The following is a 19722-nucleotide window of genomic DNA, read 5'->3' as shown; positions in this document are numbered from 1 at the left end:
TCCAAAACATTCACCCCTACTAAATGCCAGTAACCTATCTCTTGGGATATTCTCCCTTCTATCATCAGTGCCCTGCAGGGCTTCTAGCACCCCAGTTATCATTTGGCCAATTAACCTTTCAATATTCAGGGGACTAGGCAGCTAGGTGGTGCCAAGAATAAACTGCTGAGCCTGGAGTCAGGAAGACCTGCATTCAAATCTGACCTCAAACACTTCCTAGCTTTGTGACCCTGGGCAAGTCACTTAACAATGTTTGCCTTAGTTTCCTCATCTGTTAAATAATAGCACCTACCTCCCAGAGTTGCGTGAGGATCAAATTGTAAAAAGTGCTTAGCACAGTTCCTGGTACACAGTACCTGCTACAGAAATATTGTTTTTATTTTTGTTATTATTGCTTTGGTGCCAGGGGTGAATAGGTCCAAATCTTTCTACAACTGTTCACCCCACCCCCAGTAAGTTCCCTCCCTAATGTGGCATGACCCCCTCCAACCACTGCTGGGCTGGGTCAGACTAACCGAGACTTCACTCCTCGCTGAGCTCAGCTGTCATGGAATCTGGCTCTCAGACCTCCAGTGGGAGATCCATTCTCCTAACCCTTTAAAGGTGGCAAGGCCAAAGTCTAGTTTGATACCAATGCCAAAAGGCAAAGAAGCAGGTGCTATCCACTACCCAAAGGGCCACATATTGGCAACCTAGGGCAGTGGGAATAAAAGGGCCATGCTTCCCACCCTCCTCAACCAGAGGCTTACAGCAGGCTTTCCCTCAATTGCAGCCAGGGAGATAACACATGTTGGTGGTTTCTACCTTTAGAATGTAGTCAGCTCCAGCTGAGAGGCTAGAGGCTTGAGTCTTCTCCACCTGGTTATCAGGCCAGAAACAGTCCTAGCCCAGCCAGGGGGGTGGCATCAGCAGAGCTCATGCCCAAGGTCTGGGCTTGGCCAGGATTGGTTGCTGGAATTCACCATGCTTTTCTTGGCATGTATGAGTGGTCTTCAAGAATTTGAGGGGCTGACCCCTGGAGAAGGGAACAGTGTTGTCCTGCCTGGGACCAATTGTAGAGAAGCAGATTTAGGCCAAATTGAATGGAGAGATGCCCCAAAGGGGAGTGGGCTACCTGGAGTGGAGTGAGTTCCCCATCCTTGGAGGTCTTTAGGTAGAGGCTGGAAAGTCACTTATTAGGGGTGTTGTAGATGGGGGATTCTTGTCCTGGTACAGACTAGGAGTCTCAGAGCTCTCTTCCAGTTTTGCAATTCTAGGCTACCCTCCCTCCATCTCTCTCTTCTTTCCTTCCTTCTTCCCTCCCTCTCTTCCTCTCTTCCTTCCTTCCTACCTTCCTCTCTTTTTTCTTCTCTCTTTTCTTCTCCCCTTCTTTCTTTTTCCTCTTTTCTCCATTTCCTTTTTTCTTTTCTCCCTCCCTTCCCTTCTTCTTTCTTCTCTTTCCTTACTTTCTTCTCTCCTTTTCCTTTTCCCCCTTCCTTCACTCTTTCTTTTTTTCCTCTCTTTTCCTCCTTTTTTCCTCCATGACTACATAACACAGCCAGTGCCTGATCCTCCCAGCACTCACACTTAATAATGAGTAGTGAGTCGAACTAGGGTCTTCCAGATTTTCTCTTGTTCTCCTTTCACAGATAGAGCAGGAATAAGTCTTGGATCCATGAAGTTTGTTAGTCAACTGACCAGCAAATCAGATCCTAGGAGTTAGAAAGGAAAGGAACTTCAGAGGTCACCTAATCCAACTCCACAGAGGGAAACTGAGTCCCAGAGAGGAGAAGGGTTCATTCAAGGTCACAAAGAAAATGAGAATCTAGAACATTATATGTTACTCCCTTGCTTACGGAGCTTGGTTTGCTCCCTCTGGTCACTAGGACCAAATGCCCACCTCGCCATGGGTCCTTTCAAGCCCTGCCCAGTGCGGTTGCACCCTGGTTCTCCAGGCAGATCACATGGGCCTCATCCTCTGGTACTGCATGTCAGCCTTCCTATTGGGTGCCATCTACCACCTCAATGCCTTTGCATGCTTGGCTTGCTCACCTTCCTAAGCTCCGCACCTTCTTCAAGAGGCCTCTCCTGACTCCAATATGGGCCAGCACTGTACATGCCCTCCCTCCTCCCCAACTGTTCTGTGTTTAATGGGTAAATATGTTGTGTCTATATGGCATGTCCCTCTAGGGGACTGCAAACTCTTTGAAGATAGCTCAGTTTCATTCTTTATCTAGTATCTAGCAGAGTGCCTGCCATACAGTAGGGGCTTAATAAATAATTACTGACTGATTGGCCTGGAAGTAATCTCTCTATTTTACAGGGGAGGAAACTGAGACCCAGAAAAATAGTGACTCAGGAAAAAATGGCAATGCTGGGGTTAAGGCTCTAGTCATCTGACTTTGAAGGAGCCAGATGGTCCAGAGGCTAGAACAGCACTTGAAGCCAGAAAGACCTGGGGTGACCTGCCACAGTTAGTAAATATGTATGATCCTGGCCAAGTCCCTGGTCCTCTCTAAGCCTCAGTTTCCCCATCAGTTCCCCTATGAACCCAAAGTCCATGGTTTTCCCCACTGAGTCAGGCTCAGATGTTCAAAGCCCTGTGACAAGGGTCAGAGGAGGACCAGATGATGAGGACCTAATGACCTAAGGGGGGCTGTGCTGCTTCTTCCTGTCCTCCTGTCCATGCCACAGACCTCGGCTGCTCCAAAGCTATAAAGATGCCAGCGGTGAGTCAGCCCGTGAGGCCACCATCTGTGGGGCGCCTTTGGCTCCTGCCATTTCCTCTGTTATCAAAGGTCCAAGGTGGAGCTGGACACCAGGTTTCCTCTGGGAAGGAGGCCGAGGAAAAACCTTTGGGGGGGCCAGCATACCTCCACCTCTGCTCCTCCTCCCTTCCACCCCCGCTGATTCTGAGCAGCTCAGAATGTCCAGGAAACAGAAGGTATTTTCTACCATGGCAGGCCCAAGGCAGTCATTGCCTCTGGAAGCAAGACCAAGTTCCAACTGTTGAGACCTTGGCTGCCTCAGAATTCACTGAATATCTCCCATCCTTCCAGGGGCTGGCCTGGATATTTCAGTCATAACTAGATGGTTCAATGGATAAAGCCAGGCATGGAGACAGGAAGATCTGAATTCAAATCCAACTTCAGATCCTTACTGGCTATGTGACCCTGGGCAAGTCACTTTATTCTGTTTGCCTCTGTTTTCTCAACTGTAAAATGGGGATAATAATAACTCCTCCCTCCCAGGGTTGTTGTGAGATAAATGAGATCATATTTGTAAAGTACTTTGCTTTGAAATGAGGTGGCTACCCTTAAGTCTCTCAGGGCCCCTCCTAGCTAGAGATAGAGGATTCTTCTCCAGTTTTCCCCCAGGGCTCCGCCTCAGTCTCTCCTTTACTCCCACTGCACCTGTGCCCTTGGCTCCCATCCCTGGTAGAACTAGAGTTCTTTGAAGACAGCCACTCTGTCAGCTTTGTAACCCTAGATCTAAGAACAAAGCCTGACAGACAGTAGGAGCTTAATAAATGCTGTTTGAATTAACCAGATTAGACTAGAGCCAAATGGGGCAGGAAAATGGCTAGGACTTCAGATGCCTCCACCTCTGCCAACCAGGATGCCCTGTGATGCCCCCCATCCAATCCAGGGGAGTGCCCAATCTAGAGGACGGGTCAGGGGCAACCCTCAGGGCTTGCCTCCCCCTGCTCTAGGCTCTGACTTCTGGGCTCCCAGCAAGAACAGATTTTTCTGGTTCCGGTTATGCACCCCAAGCTCCATCCAGGACACTGGACTTGTTACGGAGACAAGAGGACCTGGGGAGGATGGCAGCTGCCTGGGTCAGGCCCTGCTGTGTCCAGTTCATGGTTAGAAACCATAGCAGCAGGGTGGATGAGGCCAGGAATGAAGGGAGGAGGAATTGGGGTGGGGAGACTGGGAGGGGCTTCCCACAGCTCTCCCCTTGAGTTCTTGGTTCTAGATGAGTCTGGACTTCATGGACTCTGCCAGATGACACTCTGTGTCAGGGCCTTAGAACAGGGGATGGCAGAGCAGGGAGGGCAAAAAGAACCATTGACCATCTATTTTCCCCCACATGTAATAACTATTTTGTAGAAGAAGGAAATGAAGGCCCAGAATAGTAAGTGAGTCACTCCAAGTCAAATAACCAGCCATTGGCAGAAGCAGGCCTGGAACCCTGTTCTCCTGTTCCAGACTCCGGGGCTCTTCTCAGCCTCCTACTGGGTCCAGATCTGTCTGGCCCTGGTTTTTTCTTTTCCCCATTGCTCTGAGCTTTCCTGGGTGCTGGGGCCTAAAGAGGAGAACAGGGCAGTTCTCTCCCCTTCTCCCTCCCTCCCTCCCAACTCTGTACCTAAGGTGTTCTCCCCCAGTGGGTGGTGGCTGTGACTCATGGATCTGGCACAAGCTAGATTTTTAAAATATTTATTTTCAAATGTTTGGGTCTGAGCAAAATATTGTAATTGGCTGAGGGGCTAATTCCTATCCATCCATCTTTCTCTGCTCCCAACGCCTCCCCAACCTTCCCCTCCCTCCCTGGAAGGGACTGGGTGTGGCTAAGAGTGCCCTCTTCATCTCCAGTATTCCTGCCTCTTATCCCCTCCATCCCCTCAGCTCCAGCTCCTTCCTTGGCCTCTGATACCTCCGGACCTCCATCAACACGGATCCACCATGAAGCTGGGCACCCTCCAGCCCTGTGCCTCTGAGAGAGGCACAGCCCTGGGGTTTAGAGTTAGAGGGAGCTTCAGGGGTCATCGAGTCTAATTTCCTTTCTTAAAAACATATTATTGATAGGAAGGGAACAAGTCTTTATCAAGTACTTACTATGTGCTGGGCCCTAAAATTCTGAGAGGTAGGTGCTATGATTATCCCTATTTTACAGATGTGGAAATTGAGTCAGAGAGCAGCGAAATGACTTGCCCATGGTCACAGAGCCAGAAAGTTTCTGTGATTGAGATTTGAACTCAGGTCTTCCTGACTGCAGGCCCAGGGCCCTATCTAATACCTTCAGCTTGAACTCCATGTACAGTCATGGGCCCACATAGGTGGACCAGCATTTACACAGGGGCACCCATACACATACACAGAAAAAGACATATATACATATACACACATCCTCAAACAAACACACGCATCAACAGACAAATACTGTACTGCTATAGACGTCATGTTTGTCCCTAAAATGTAAATTGGGCGGCTAGGTGGATAGAACACAGGCCTGCAGTAGGGCAGACTGAGTTGTAAGGCAGCCTCAGACACTTACTAGCAAACCACTCCAGTATCTTTGCCAAGAGAACTCTAAATGGGCTCACGGAGTCAGATGCGACTAAAAAGCATCTGAACCAAAACAGAATTCAATAAGGTTAAATATAAAGTGCTGCACATGTATTCAAAAAGTCAATTGTCTAACTCTAAGTTTTCATTCAACAATCCTTTTTAACATACCTACTATGTGCAAGGCACCTACTATATGTTAAGCACCAAGAATAAAGGCCCAAATGAAATGGTGCCTGTCTTAAGAATTCACATTTTTTAAAATACTGGTATATTACAACATAGTGAGCTCCTGGTCACTGGCAGTCCTCCAAGGCAGATTAGGGAGACTCAACTTTCAGACCTCAGAGAAGTGGAACTCTAAAGTTCCTTGTAACTCTCGATTCTAAGACCCAGAAGACTAGGACACCCCCATTTGTAGGGACACAGACACACGCACGCACACACATACAGCTCTGACATACTGTTTCACTACATTCATTTTACAGATGAGAAAACTGATACTTAGAGCAGCCAAACATCTTATCTCAGTTACACAAAGTGGCAAAAACAGTCTCTGAGTCTCAGCAGAATTATTAGCAACAATTATTGTTCCTATTGTAGGGATGAGAACACTGAGGCTCAGACTGGTTACAATGTTATCCCTTTATTTATTCTTTCAAGTGTTCCTAGGACGGGAGGAAGGAAAGAAGGAAGGAAGGTGTCTGGGAGGAAAAAGTATCTCTTAAGCACCTACTCTGTGTAATGCAATTTGCTGAGCTCTTTCTAAAGCTCATTTCGTTTGATCCTCCCAATACTCGTTGCTAGGACTATCCCCCCCCATTTTGCAGATGAGGAAAGCAAGGCTGGGTGGCCCAGGGTCACTTGGCTCACAGGAGGGGGAGCTGGGCTTCAGACCCTTCCTCTGAAACCAAGTTCAGCCATCCTTCCATCACACCAGGCAGGGAAGCTCCCCCCCTCTCCCCCATCTGAGTTCCATGTGACTGAATCTTAATTAGTGTACATGTCTCCCCAGCTGGGCCATGCCTGAGTTGGCCAGTTGTCTGCATCCCGACTGGCTGACACATCCTCGGAGTGCTGGCAGAAGGTCAGGACGCCTCCATTCCGGGCCAGGCTAGGGGGACATGGGTCCCTGGTTTGGCTGGGCCAGGCCTTAGGGGGATAATGCATTAGAGATCTGTGACAGGCAGCATCCCTCTGCCTTCCCGTGCCCTCCCTCCTTGTGGCCCTTGGACGGGCTGGGTGGCCTGGGAATCCACTATATCTCCAGCTACACATAGCAAGAAGGCGCCTCCTCTCCCCCAGACCACCAGGGCTCTTGGCTGGTGAGGACCCCAGCTCTGGGAGGGGCTCTGGGAGACGACGGGACCCTGGTTACGCCCGTCATCGTAGCATCCGTTCTAGTTTAACGCAGGGTACCTGCCTATCTCCAGCCTGGCAAATATCCGGGTTGCCCTCAAATAAACAGAGAAGGGAAATTGAAAGAGGTTCCCCCCCGCCCAACTGGAGTGGGAGTCTGCTCCACCCTCCTTCGGGATTAGTCGCCAGAGAACCTGGGTTCAAGTCCTGCTTACTTGGACCTCGATTTGTGCCTGATACAAAGGATTGGACCAGTGACCTTCTGGACGAAGCGGAGCTTAGCCCGACGCTGGAAGAGGCGCCTACTCAATGCTCTGCAGTCCAGCCTTGCTCCAGCGCTCGGACCTTTGCTCCTGGGACAAGGAGTTGCCCTCCCTTCGCCCCCCGCCCCACTTTCTCAGCCCCAGGAGCCCGTCCCGTCCAGGGACTCTAGCAGGCAAGGGAGACTTGGGCGGAGTCAGAGGAGGCGAACTCAGCTGGGAACAAAGGGGAGAGAAAGAAAGAGGCAGAGGGAGGGAAGGGTGAGCTCAGCCGCCCGCCCCGGAGCCACTTCGGACAGCCCCCCTCCGCGCGGGGTTGCTTCTCAGGCCCCGGCAGTGGGGAGGACCCCAGCAAGTCCGCGTTGGCAGGCTCCAGGTGGGGGAAGCGGGGAGGCGGGGAGGGAGCAGCTGAAGACTACAACCCCCAGGAGGCTGTGCGCCAAGTCGGCCGGGCCTGTATCGGAGGGAGGAGCTGCAGTGAGGGGGTGCGACTTAAAATTAAATCGAGCCAACCGCGGGAGGGAAACGGCTGAGGTGGGAGGGGAGAGGCGGTGGATTGGCGGCGGCGGCGGCCGAGGGGCGGGGCTTGCGGAGCCGGACTCAGGCCGGGCTGGGCGGGCCGGGCAGTGTCCCCGGGAGACGGTAGCGGAGCGGAGGGCGGGCGGGGAGCCGAGGCTGGCCACGGCGACTGAGCGGAGCGCGCGGGGCGGACGGAGCCGGTGCATGGGCCCGGGCGCGCGGGGCTGCGCGGGTCACCGAGCCCAGGTGGGTGTGTGGGCGGCCGGAGCGGGCGCCGGAGGCGGGGGGACCGCGTAGACGGGCCCCGGGGCAGGCACGGGACCGCGTAGACGGGCCCTGGGGCAGGCACGGGACCGCGTAGACGGGCGCTCAGGGATGGCAGGACCGTGGGGACGGGCCCTGGGGCAGGCACGGGACCGCGTAGACGGGCCCCGGGGCAGGCACGGGACCGCGTAGACGGGCCCGGGGCAGGCACGGGACCGCGTAGACGGGCGCTCAGGGATGGCAGGACCGTGGGGACGGGCCCTGGGGCATAGCCACAACGACTAGACCGGCTCTGAACGATGGCTGGACTGTGTAGATGGACCCTGAGGGGTGGCCCGACCTTGCAGATGAGCCCTGGGGGAGGCACAGAACCGCATAGACAGGCCCGAAGGTGAGGGTGGACTGCACAGTCTAGGGAGCCATCATATAGCCGGAGCTCTCCCGGAAGGGCCGCTTCCGTGGTCAGCAGGACACTGGCCAGAGGTGTGGAGGGACAGAAAGGGGACTGGAGTTCAGACCAGCCTTCCTTCCTTCCTGGAGGGCGCTGCTCAGATGGGATGGGGAGCAGGGCCCCCCCAGACTGAAGAGGAAGGAGGGGCTGGAGCAAGGGGTACCAGAGACTTTCTTTGTATCCTCTGCGTCTGCACAGTGCTGAGCACACAGTAGGCACTTCACAGAGCTGCCTGGCAGCCTCTGAAGGCCCCTGGCTCCTCCAGGGTTGGGGAAGGGCCCCCACCCAGGATCTTAAGGGCCAGAAAGGTGTAGATGGGGGGGCACAGAGATGGGAGTAAAGAACACAACTCTGAGTAAGTGACCCCAGTGATGGAGGCGGGGAGGGGGAGGCCTGTGGACAGGGTGGAGGCCTCTAGCACTTCCCTCCAGACTGTAATGCCAAGGGAGGCCAGCACCCATTTTTAGGGCAGAGAACAAGCCCTGCCCAGCCCCCACTCATCCCACATGGCTGACAGCTCCCACACGCACCTACTGTGCATCTGGTCCTCCAGACAGAAGGGCCTGAGTTTGACACCTGTTGGTCATGACCTCTGCTCACCTGGAGATTCCTGCCTGGAGTGGGGTGCTGAGCCCCAAGGAGACCAAGACGACAAAAATGCTTGCCACAGGTGACCCTGACAGGCTAGCCTGAGCAGGGAGGGCAAGGTCCCTCCTGTACCTGCCAGATGGGGCCCCAACTCCCCCACCTTCCCAGTCACTCTCATGAGGGTGCTCAAAGGCCTGATTGGATGGAGATGGCTCGGGCATGGGCTTGGGTAACTCCCCAGCTACTGGCAGAGAGAGGAGACCAGGCCTTTGTGGGGTGCCTCCTCCTGTAAGGACCGTAGTGGGTGGTGCACAGGATGGGGAGGAGCTCCCCAGGTGATCTGGCTCATGGAGGAGCTGAGAGCGTGATTGACAGAATCAGGCTCAGGCTGAGTCAGGGGCTCCAGGCTCTCCTGTCTGGAGAGAAAAAGCTGAGCCATGGGAGGTGGCCCTCTTTCTCTGTGTGTGTGTCTGTGTCTGTGTCTGTGTCTGTGTCTGTGTCTTTGTCTTTGTGTCTGTCTGTGTCTGTGTGTCTGTGTGGGAGCCACCAACCACGTGGGATGGGTGGGTACCCTGGAGCTGGGAGGGCTGGGCGGCTCTACCCTCAAAGTGGGTGCTGGCTTCCCTGGCATACATCTGTAGGTGATGAGGGAGGAGAGTGGAAGATGTCCTGGTTTGGTGAGAAGGACTCCAAACAGCCCTCTCTGAGCCTCTGCCACTCATGAGCTGTGTGACCCCTGGCAGGCTGATCCCCCTCTCTGGCCTGGGGATTGCTTGGCTCCATTCCAGCTCCAGCCTCCTCCAGCCTGAGGGCCCTTCCTGTTCTAAAAAGGGATCAGGGAGCTGGGCCTGGAGCCCAAGAAACCTGGGTTCAAATCCTGCCTCTGACTCTTATGAGCCATGTGAGCCCAGGCAGACCTCTGAACCTCAGCCTGGTTCTGTCTGTCATTCATGCCTCTGGGACGGTTGTATGGCTCAGGGAAGAAGATGGATATGGAGTGTATTACCAACAGACACATGTCTACTGGGGACCCAACTTAGCCAACACTCGATTTTAATGTTGAGAAAATGGAGTCACATAGAGGGGGAGTCCTGCCCACACACACACGGAGCGAGAGACAGAGCTGGGATTCCAACCCAGGTTATGTGGCTACAGAGCTAGACCCCTTCCCATTTTATCATGGCATTGCTTGTTTTAAACTGCCCTGGAGCTTTGCCATCCCCTGTTCTGAGGCCCCTCCCAGCCCTGACATCCCCTGTTCTGAGGCCCCCTCCCAGCCCTGACATCCCCTGTTCTGAGGCCCCTCCCCACTTCTGACATTTCTTGTTCTAAGCTCCCTCCCAACTAAAAGGTTTTGTGAGTTCTGACTCCAGATAGCCAGTTGGGGATACCAGTTCCTTCGTGTATTAAAGGAACATTAATGAAATGCCTTCTGTGGTCAGGTGCTTGGTAGGTCCAGAATGGGAGAGTCAGTCCCCAGCACTGCCCTCCTCCCCAGGAGGAGAGAGGCATGAGAACTGGTCTTGCGAGACACTGAGTCTGTGAGCTGTGGGTAGAGATGATGATGATGGTGGTGAGAAGAGGTTGCACAGTGTCCTCAAGTTTCCAGAGCATATTCTACACTTTGTCTCTTTTGAGCCATACAAACACCCACTGAGGCAGGTAGGCCAAGCATCTCCACCGAACAGATGAGAAATTGGATTGGCATTGCAGAGAGGATGGACTCAACCCAGGTCTTCTTACTTCTTTTCCATGATACCACCCTGGGTATAGACTGGGGGTGACTTGAGGAGGCCTCAAGGGGGCCTCACCCAGACTATTGGAGAAGGAAGGAAGGAAGGAAGGAAGGAAGGAAGGAAGGAAGGAAGGAAGGAGGGAGGGAGGGAGGGAGGGAGGGAGGGAGGGAGGGAGGGAGGGAAGGAAGGAAGGAAGGAAGGAAGGAAGGAAGGAAGGAAGGAAGGAAGGAAGGAAGGAAGGAAGGAAGGAAGGAAGGATGGATGGGACTGGTCGGACAGCGAACCATCTGACCCCAGCCTCACTTCCCCCTCTTCTCATGGTCCCAATCCAGGCTTTGTTGCAGAATCTCCTAGCAAAGCCCAAGGGCCAGACTTCAGCAGCCAGCAAGGGCTGCCCCCTGGCATTGTCCCTGAGAGTGAGCAGCACTTGGAGACTGTAAGATGGCGGATGAGGGCCTGGCCGGGCTGGATGAAGGAGCCCTGCGGAAGCTGGTGAGTGAGCCATGGAGCACCCTCATCCCCTTCCTCCCATCATCCTGTGGGGCTGCTAAGTCAGGGCACAGTGTCGACAGACACTCCAACCATTCCTCTCCAAACCCCCGCTCTTCAGAGGAGCCAGTGGAGGCTCTGAGGGAGGAATGGCTTTGTCCAGGGTCCGACTGCTGGTGAAGGACCAAGCTAGGATTGAAATCCAGGCTCTGAGTTTGGCAGCTTCAGCACCAGTGACCTCCTGGTGCTTGGGCATGGAGACACCTCATCCCCTCTGTGTGCGGGGCATTTGCCGTCCATTTAAACCTCTTAATAACACCATGAGTTAGACAGAACAGTAGCATCTCCTTACTTTACAGATTAAGAAACTGAGGCCCAGAACCACACAGTGACTAAGGGCAGAGCCAGGACTTGGAACCTGGAAGTCCTGATTTCTAGGATGCTCAGTCTTACACCAGAGTAAGGGCTTCCCCTCATTCCAAGGAATGGAATTTGGGGGTCTGGGGTATCTTGTGCCAAGAATGTGGTTTCACTAGGTCAGCTCTGGAGCCCCTGTGGAATTTACCTCCTCAGTGCCAAGCTGCAAATACAGAGTGTTTGAGCATGTCTGCAGTGGGCAGCCCCGCCTCTCCCCCACCCCCTGATTAAACAGTAAAGAAGTCATGAGTTCTGCCCTGGGCAGGAGCAGCTGTGTGGTAGGGTCCACTGCCACCCTGTCTGCTCTGGGTCCAAACTGAGCCCCAACCACGAGGCAGCCCCAAGGGAAGGAGTTTGGCCAGGGCAGCCAGCCTCCAGAGGCCCCAGCCAAGGGCACCAACTAGCCTCCCTTGTCCTCCCGGCTGGACCTGAGCCCTCAAGGGTCAACTCTGGAGGATGACCATGACACCTCCTCCTAATCCCCCAGGGTCACTCAGCCTTGAGAGAGAATGTCTAGTGACCTAGGCACATGCCATAACTAACTTGGGATCAGGAGGCCCTGGCTCAGCCACTTAGTATGGGTGTGGCCTTGAGTAAGACCCTGGGCCTCTCTGGGCCTCATTCTTCCTCATCTGTAGAATGGGAGGCACAGACTGCACAGTATCTGAGTCTCTTCCAGTTCTGATGTCCCCTGTTCTAAGGCCCCTCCCAGCCCTGACATTCCCTGTTCTAAGGCCCTTCCCAGCTCTGACATCCCCTATTCTAAGGCCCCTCCCAGCTTTGACTGCTCTCATCCAATAAGTCATCTCTCCATTCATTCAAGACGCATTAATTAAGCACCCTCCATGCTCAGTACTGGCTCTACCAAGATAAATAGGACCCTTGACTCCCATGACAGAGCCTGTTGTCTGATCCAAGGGAGTCCAAGTCAGATAAAGGGAGAGGGCCCAAATGGTCAGTTTGAGTCAGAGTGCCCAGGGAGCTGGGGAGTTGAGTGGCTGGGGAGCCAGGTTGGGGGACTTCGAGGTCCAGGAGCTACTGGGCTCCCTGGCTTCTCATGTTCTCAGGTTCTGCCATGGGTCTGGGAAGGTGGCTGGGAGGGAGTGGGAGGGAACAGTGCTCGGAGTCACCAGAAAGGGCCTTGGAGCTCAGTGTCCCCAGAGCGTCCTCAGGAGGAAGGAAGGGAGGGATGCCAGGAGGGGACAAGAGGAAGGAAGTAGGGGAGAAGAGACAGGGCTGCTGACTATGCAGACCTCTGGCTAAGCTGAGGGCGGGATGGGGAAGGGGGTCATGGAGCATTTGGCTTTGGGGGCCCCACTGTATGTACATTTCCTGTAGGGAGGAAAGACCAGCCCAGTAACTTAGAACATGATCATTCCAAGCCTTGAATGCCAGCATCAGCCCCACTCCCAGCCCCGCCAGGCCCTCATACAGCACTGCCTTGTATGCCTGCATCAGTCATGTGTTGGAGGGGCAAGGACATTTGGGTTTAGGGGCCGAGCCCCTGCCTCCAGGCTCAACTCTGCCTCCATCCTTGGAGACATCTGGCCTCTTCCTCCCTCCCTCTCCCCTCTTCTTCCCCCATTCTTCTTTTCTTTCATTTTCTCCCTGTTTCCCTCCCCATCCCCCTCTCTCTTCCTTCCTCTACGGAAACGGGCAGGTTGGACTCAGGGCCTGTTCAGACCTCAGCCCTCGTCTAGTTTTTCCTCCCCTGTTTTGGGGCATCTCCCCCATTAGAATATAAGCTCCTTCAAGGCAGGGCCTAGTCATACAGTGAGGGCTTAGCTGTTGCATGCTGGTTGCATGCCTCTGGCTTTCAGAGTCCTGAGTGGGGCCATTAAGCTCCTAGCTTGGGCAAGGTCCTGTCCTGCTGGGGCTGCCAGCCTAGGACGACAGTGAGACACCATCGTGGGTGGTGGTAATCCTCCCATGCCCTGGGAAGCATTCTAGAACGTGGTGAAGGGCTACATGAGGTCCAGTGGGCAAGAAGGGAACCCCCGGGAGTGCTCAGGGGACCCTTCTAAGAGAAGACATCAGAGGTGTTCGGAGGTCAGCCAGCGAGGAGGGGAGCAAAGGATCAGAGGTGGGAGAGTCGGTGGGAAGGAGTCCCCAGCCTAGGAGGGTGTCTCCCCAGAGTGAGCCTTGGGTGGGAATGGAAAGGGATGTCCAAGACTATGTTGGCAGATCCCTTCCTTTCATAGATGGGGAAACAGCCCCACAGCAGCAGGGACAGGCTAGGACCTAGGCCACGGAAAGATGGCCCCATGTGAACCCAAGGACATGGGATTAAGTTCCCTCAGCAGCTCACACCCAGTGTGACCTTGGATAAGTCCATCCACTTCTCTGGGCCTAGGTTTCCCCCTTTAAGGAAGGGGTCCCCTCCAGCTGAAGATCTAGGATCCCAGGACTCCCAGCCAAGGATCTCTCTTGTTCCCTTCTCTGTGGCCTGCCAACCTTGTCAGCTAGAGCCAACATGTCTGGTTTGCATCTTCAACTGGAGGGAGGGAGGGAGAGAGGGAAGGAGAGATGGATGGACAGATGGATGGATAGGTGGACAAATGGACAGATGGACAGACGGATGGATGGATGGACGGATGGATGGATAGATGAATCGATGGATAGACAGATGGATGGACTGAATGAGAGAGGGAGGGGAGAGGAGACTCCCACTTCCCTCTTCCTCCCCTCTCTTCCCCTCCATTCTCTTTTCCTTCCTCCTTGTTTCTCCCTCCTACCCCTCTTTTCTGGGGGGCAGGGGAGCAGAGGATAGGCCTCTGTCTCTCACTCCCACACCCCCAGGGCATGTGGGGGTGGTTGCTGAGGGAGGGGAGGGTGCCTCAGCCCCTAGCTTTCCTGCTTTGGCACAGGGATCCCCGCTCTCCACCGGCTGCTGCTTCTTGGCTCCTGGTCCCGACCAGGGGTTCTGGGAGAAGATAAGTCCATATAAGGGAAAACTCGACTCCGGGCCACTGCTGGATCACGGGGGCTCCTGTCCCCACCTTCCGGCCCTGTGGCCCCTCAGCCTCTTCTGGGTCCCTAGCTTTCCCAGGCTTCCCCAGGGCTCCCCCACCCCCACCTCGCTCCATCCTGGGAGGTTTGGACTCTCAGCCCCCTTCCTGTTTCCTTCCCACACATTCCTGAGGGCTGGGCTGAGGGCTGGGCTGGGGGCTGCACGTGGCAACAGCTGGGCCTGGGAGGGGCTGGGGATCCCAGCTGGGACTGTGGCTGGACCTGTGTCAGACAGGGGAACAGGGAGTGGAAAGAGACCCTGAGGACCAGCCACAGCGCACCCCCCTCCGCCAGTGCAACATCCACTGTCCAAATCACCCCTCCCCCAGACCCTACGGCCTCCCCCCACCCCCCAACCTAGCACCCCTGACTATCCAAACCATGGCCCTCCCAGCCCCCACCATCAGCCTCTGCCATGGCTGCCCCCTTCCCCAATCCTGGTCTCCTGAACCTCCCCCTCCCTCCAGCCTTAACCATCCACTCCAGCCCCAAAGCCTGGGCTCCCTCTTCCCAACCTCAGCCATCCTGGCCCAGCCAGTGAGCAGCAAGCGACACCCAAGCTCCTTGGCTCAGGGGTGGGGTCCAACTGCCAATGGGCATCATTGGCTGATTTAAAGAAAACCAGCTGCTGCCCATGGGCACTCCCTGCTTGGGAGAGGGGAGGGGTGAGATGTGTAGGAGCCACAAAACCAGAGGCTGAGGGATGATGACAGAGGATGGTGCTTCAGCTTCACAATTCAGGGCCTGAGAACAGGGGATGTCAGGGCTGGGAGGGGCCTAAGAACAGGGGATGTCAGGGCTGGGAGGGGCCTGAGGACAGGGGGTGTCAGGGCTGGGAGGGGCCTGAGGACAGGGGGTATCAGGGCTGGGAGGGGCCTGAGGACAGGGGGTGTCAGGGCTGGGAGGGGCCTGAGGACAGGGGATGTCAGGGCTGGGAGGGGCCTGAGGACAGGGGATGTCAGGGCTGGGAGGGGCCTCAGAGCTGGGGATATCTTAGGTTTTAAGCACAATAGATTGTCAAAATTGAGAGGAATGCGCTCCTTGGTTTCCCTGGCTCCCCCAAACCTTTTGAAAGTCCCCAATTTAATGCACCAGAGCAAAGCTGTCCTTGAGAGAGGTAAGGGCTTGACTCCCCTGGGGCTCCCTCCTTCAGTCAGATCAGGTTCCAGTGTGGTCCCTTTGAGTGAATGTGAGCCATGAAGCAGGTTCACACAGGTTGCTCCCAGGGTCCCACAGAACCCCACCCCCCCAGGGCAGGGGCAGCACCCTGGCCTGGATCTCAGCACCTGGGCTCTGGGACTTAGTGCCCATCTGTCCTGGGGGAGGCTCCTCCCAGAACCTCTCATCCTCTAACCAGGCTGCAGTTTATAAAACAAAGGTGTTCAACTGCCAGGCGGTATGGAGCACTTCCATTGATTAATCCCTAACTGTATACAGAGGCCAAAGATACAGTGCCCCTGGATACCCAGATTGTCCTGGAGTCTGCATTCTGTCAGTGGGAACCACAGTATCTAGGCTCAGAGTCAGGAGACCTGGGTTCCAATCCTAGCTCAGCCATGGATTTGTTCTGTGACCTTGGGCAAGTCACTTAACTACTCTGGGCCTCAGTTTCCTCCTCCCTAAAATAAGAGGCCTGATCTTCCAGTTCTTTACTATGGCCCTGGGAGAACTCAGTTGGATTCCGGTCTCCATGGTTCCCTGGGCAGGGCCTTCACCTTCCCAGGCCTGTTTTCTCTTCTGTAAAATGGGAGTAATATCTGTCAGCAGCACTTAGTGGCCAGGCCCCAGGGCTGTTGGTTCAATAAGAGAGCAAAGGGAGACCTCTTGGGAGCTTTTCCTTTTTCTTCTCCCCCACCCCACTTCCCCTGCTCAGAAGGCTTTTCCTCCCAGTGTCTGAAGGTGGCTTGTTCTAACTGGCTGGAAGATTGACGCTGGACCTGGGAGGCTACCCCGCCCCTCCCACCGCTGCTGCAGACAATAACCCTTTGTATTTTTCCTGTTGACTCATTAACCATCTCCCTGCTGGGAGGAGGAGAGTGACCTATCTGCATACTGGACCACCTGGTGGCAGAACCCCACGGCCTCTAAATGCTAGGAGGACCCTCCTCCCCCTCCAAACCACCCCCTCCCCCAACTCTCACCCTGGCCATTTTCCTCATTAGTTGGCTTTCCCCACCAGGTTTTGATGAGTGAGATAAAATTCCCCCCTCCTTGCCTCCAATAGCATGTAAACTCCGTCAGGGGAGGGACTGGTTTGTGGTGGTGGTGGTGATGGTGGTGGTGATGGTGATGGTAGTGATGGTGGTGGTAGTGATGGTGGTGGTGGTGGTGGTGATGGTGGTGCTGATGGTGGTGCTGATGGTGGTGCTGATGGTGCTGATGGTGGTGGTGGTGGTGGTGGTGGTGGTGGTGGTGATGGTGGTGGTGGATCACCTAATACTGTGCCTATCACAGAGTAGGTGCAGAGATGATGCTTCTGGGATTGGATTAGATCAAAGTCTCAGAATTGGAAGACTCAGCCAGAAGGCCCTCAGAGGCCACACAATGCATAAACCCTCCTGATGGCTGGCCAGAGTGACCTGTCTCCTGCCCTGACCAGAACTGTTAATGTCTAACCGGGGATGCCTGAGCTCAATCAGAGCGTGGACCTTGAGGAGGGACATTAGACTGACTCACTTAGTAGGGGCCAGGTCCCCCTAACTCTTTGCCTTCCTGGTTGCTCAGGCTGGGCCTAGAAGAGGGGCCCAGGACCCCAGGATCCTGAGACGTCAGAGCTGGGAGGAACCTTAGAATATGGAATGACCTTTTTCAGAGCTGGGAGGGAACTTAGAACATAGAATGGTCTCTGTCAGAGCTGGGAGGGGGTCTTAAACATAGAATAACCTCTGTCAGAGCTAGAAGAAGACTTAGAACATGGAACAGCCTCTGTCAGAGCTGGGAGGAGCCTTAGAACATGAAACAGCCTCTGTCAGACCTGGGAGAGGTCTTAGAATACAGAATGTCAGAACTGGGGCAGTTTTGAAAACTGGAGAGGAGGGGAGAGGAAAAGTCTCTAGAGGTGATCTGGGCCAGGGGTTCTTGACCCAGGGTCTGTGAATGTAATTTGTCTCTTTGAATTTTCATCCTCTTTTGAATATAAGTGGTTTCCTTTATAATCCATCTTTCAATTTCTGACCCAAGAAAGGTGAAGATCCAGAGGCCTGGGTGGACCTCTGCAGGCCCAGACCAGCCGGTGTGCAGCAGCTCCCAGGCCATAGCTTCTGTGGAAGATTTAGTCTGGGGGACCTTAGTCTCATCTTACAGACAAAGGAAGCCTGGGGGAGGGGTCTGCTGAAGGTCACTCAGCAAGTGGGCAGCAGGGATGGGTAGGCTGCCAAGCCCAAATCTCCCCCCTTGCCTATCATCTCAGCAAGGTGACTCAGGACAGGGACTTTTGGGGGAGCTGAAGAAGGCCTCTTGCCTTGGAAATTGGGCTGGCCTCCTTCGCCCTATCCCCAACCTCTGAAGGAAAATCACAACCTCCCAGGACCAGGGCCCAGCCCAGTCCAGCCCAAGATGCCCTCAGCCCAGGACCCCCCCACTCCTACTCCTCGGGCCAGGCCAGAGCTGGCAAGGCTGGGAAGAGGGCCTTTGAGGAGTTTCTCAGGTAAACTCTGGAGCCTGGGGTGGATAGAGAAGGAATGTCAGCTTTCTCAGCAGGGGGTGATCCACGTTGTCCCTAAGCCTAGATGTTGGCCATTCCAGTGGCTCAGACCTTGGAAGGGACCTTAGAGCAGGGGCAAACAGGACCACTCGCCAGCATGGAGGCCAACCCCTTTATTTTGCAGATGAGGAAATTGAGGCCAGAGAGGGTCAAGATTGGCCCAAAGTCACACCTTGAGTGACTGGTAGAGTCAGGAGAACCCAGTTCTCACCTTGTACAAATGCTTCCCTACCTGCTTACATCCCCTGCCATTGTCTATTCCCTGTTCTAAGGCCCCTCCCACCTCTGACATCCCCTGTTCCAAGGCCTTAGAACTAAGTTCTTAGGAACTTAAAACACAGAATATGAGGCCTGGGATGGGGCTCAGAGCACAGCAGCCAAGCTCAGCAGAGCTAATAATATGACAGCAATAAGAATTTCAGCAATCCCTATGGCCCTTTAAACCTTTCCAAGTCTTTTCCCATCCTCCTGACCATCCTGTGAAGTCATGAGGACCAAGGGCACTATTATCCTTATTTTATAGATGGGGAAACTGATTCTGAGGGGAAGGGACCTGCCCATGTTCACACATCTAATCCCACCCCATGAATTGACAGGAGAGAAAACTGAGACCCTGAGAGGGGACTTGGCTGGCCCTAAGGCCTCTCCAGTGTGGAGGAAACAGCCCTGGTCTGGGAGTCCTTCCTGTCAGACATCCCTCCCCACCCCCCAGGAAGCTGGGGGATGGCCCAACCTACCAGCACTGCTGCCCCTGGGGTGAATGAATTCCCATGGTCACTCTTCCTTGGAAGGAACCGAGAAAACGGGTGCAATGTCCTCAGAGCATCCAGGGACTTGGCTGGGGACCCTGACAGTCCCACCCCAGCCTGGGCCTGCCAGGTGAGGTGGTGATGGCTGCTTCCCCTGGGCTGGCCCCCACCCCACTGGGGCTGCCCCAGTCCCATCCTGGAGGAGCTGCTGCTGCTGCTTCCCCTTTGCCAGGTGGAGATAGTAGTCCTTTCGCCCTGAGCCTCCCCCAAAGTCTCCTGCCTTCCACCCTCCCCACTGCCCCTCTTCTTCTCCTTTCCCTTTGACCTTCCTCTTCTGCTCCCTCTTCCTCTCTGCCCCCCACCTTCTTCCCCTCCTGTCCAGTCTCCTCCAGCCTCTCTCCGCTCCCTTCCCCAGAGTGTGGACACCACCTGTGGCCCAGCTGAGATCAGGGTGGGGCTGAGAGAGACCCTCGAGTAGGCCCTCACCCCCGTTTTTCCCCATTCACTTCTCAGAACTTCTCATTAGTTCACATTGCCCTTCCGTGGAGAGCTCTCAGCCTTTCCAGGTTTGACTGTAGTATGGCAGGTGGGAGGCCAGAGTCTCAGCTGTATCCCTGACTCAGCAAATGAGTGTTGATTCCCTCCCAGCTTTGACATCCCTTGTTCCAAGGCCCCTCCCATGGCAGGTACCCCAGGAAAAACTAGTTGAATTCAATTGTCCCCAGTTCCCCCGCAACCCCCCCAGTGCCATCTCTGGTCTAGGCCTACAGGGCCAGGTGAACTAGTTGCAGGGAGGGGCCTGCTTGCCTGCTTTAGGCCCTGTCCAACTGGCTGAAGTGGGGAAGTGGAGGGTTGTTAACAGGAATCCTCTCCCCTCAAACTTCTGCCCTCTCCCAGCTGCTTAGACTTGT

The 19722-nt window shown here is 54.8% G+C and overlaps 1 protein-coding gene across 11 annotated transcripts in view; it reads left to right on the top strand.

Moving 5' to 3' along the window:
- Window positions 1-6855: 6855 nt before the first annotated feature.
- The window catches only part of SMTN (smoothelin), a 38216-nt gene continuing 25349 nt past the window's right edge, over window positions 6856-19722 (top strand). For 10 of the 11 annotated variants that reach the window (XR_011965243.1, XM_072599903.1, XM_072599904.1 and 7 more), the window contains exons 1-2: window positions 7512-7651; window positions 10777-10936. Coding sequence is in view for 10 of the 11 variants with exons in the window: in XM_072599903.1 (XP_072456004.1) it covers window positions 10886-10936 (51 nt within the window). In the remaining variant the exon portion in view is untranslated. Of the gene's footprint in view, window positions 7063-7511; window positions 7652-10776; window positions 10937-19722 lie in introns of those variants that run through there. The other variant, XM_072599902.1, reaches the window with a different exon arrangement.

This window comes from Notamacropus eugenii, chromosome 4, assembly GCF_028372415.1.
Source record: "Notamacropus eugenii isolate mMacEug1 chromosome 4, mMacEug1.pri_v2, whole genome shotgun sequence".
Lineage (NCBI taxonomy): Eukaryota > Metazoa > Chordata > Mammalia > Diprotodontia > Macropodidae > Notamacropus > Notamacropus eugenii.
The sequence above is the reverse complement of the archived record's forward strand: the minus strand, read 5'-3'. Positions and strand labels throughout refer to the sequence as shown.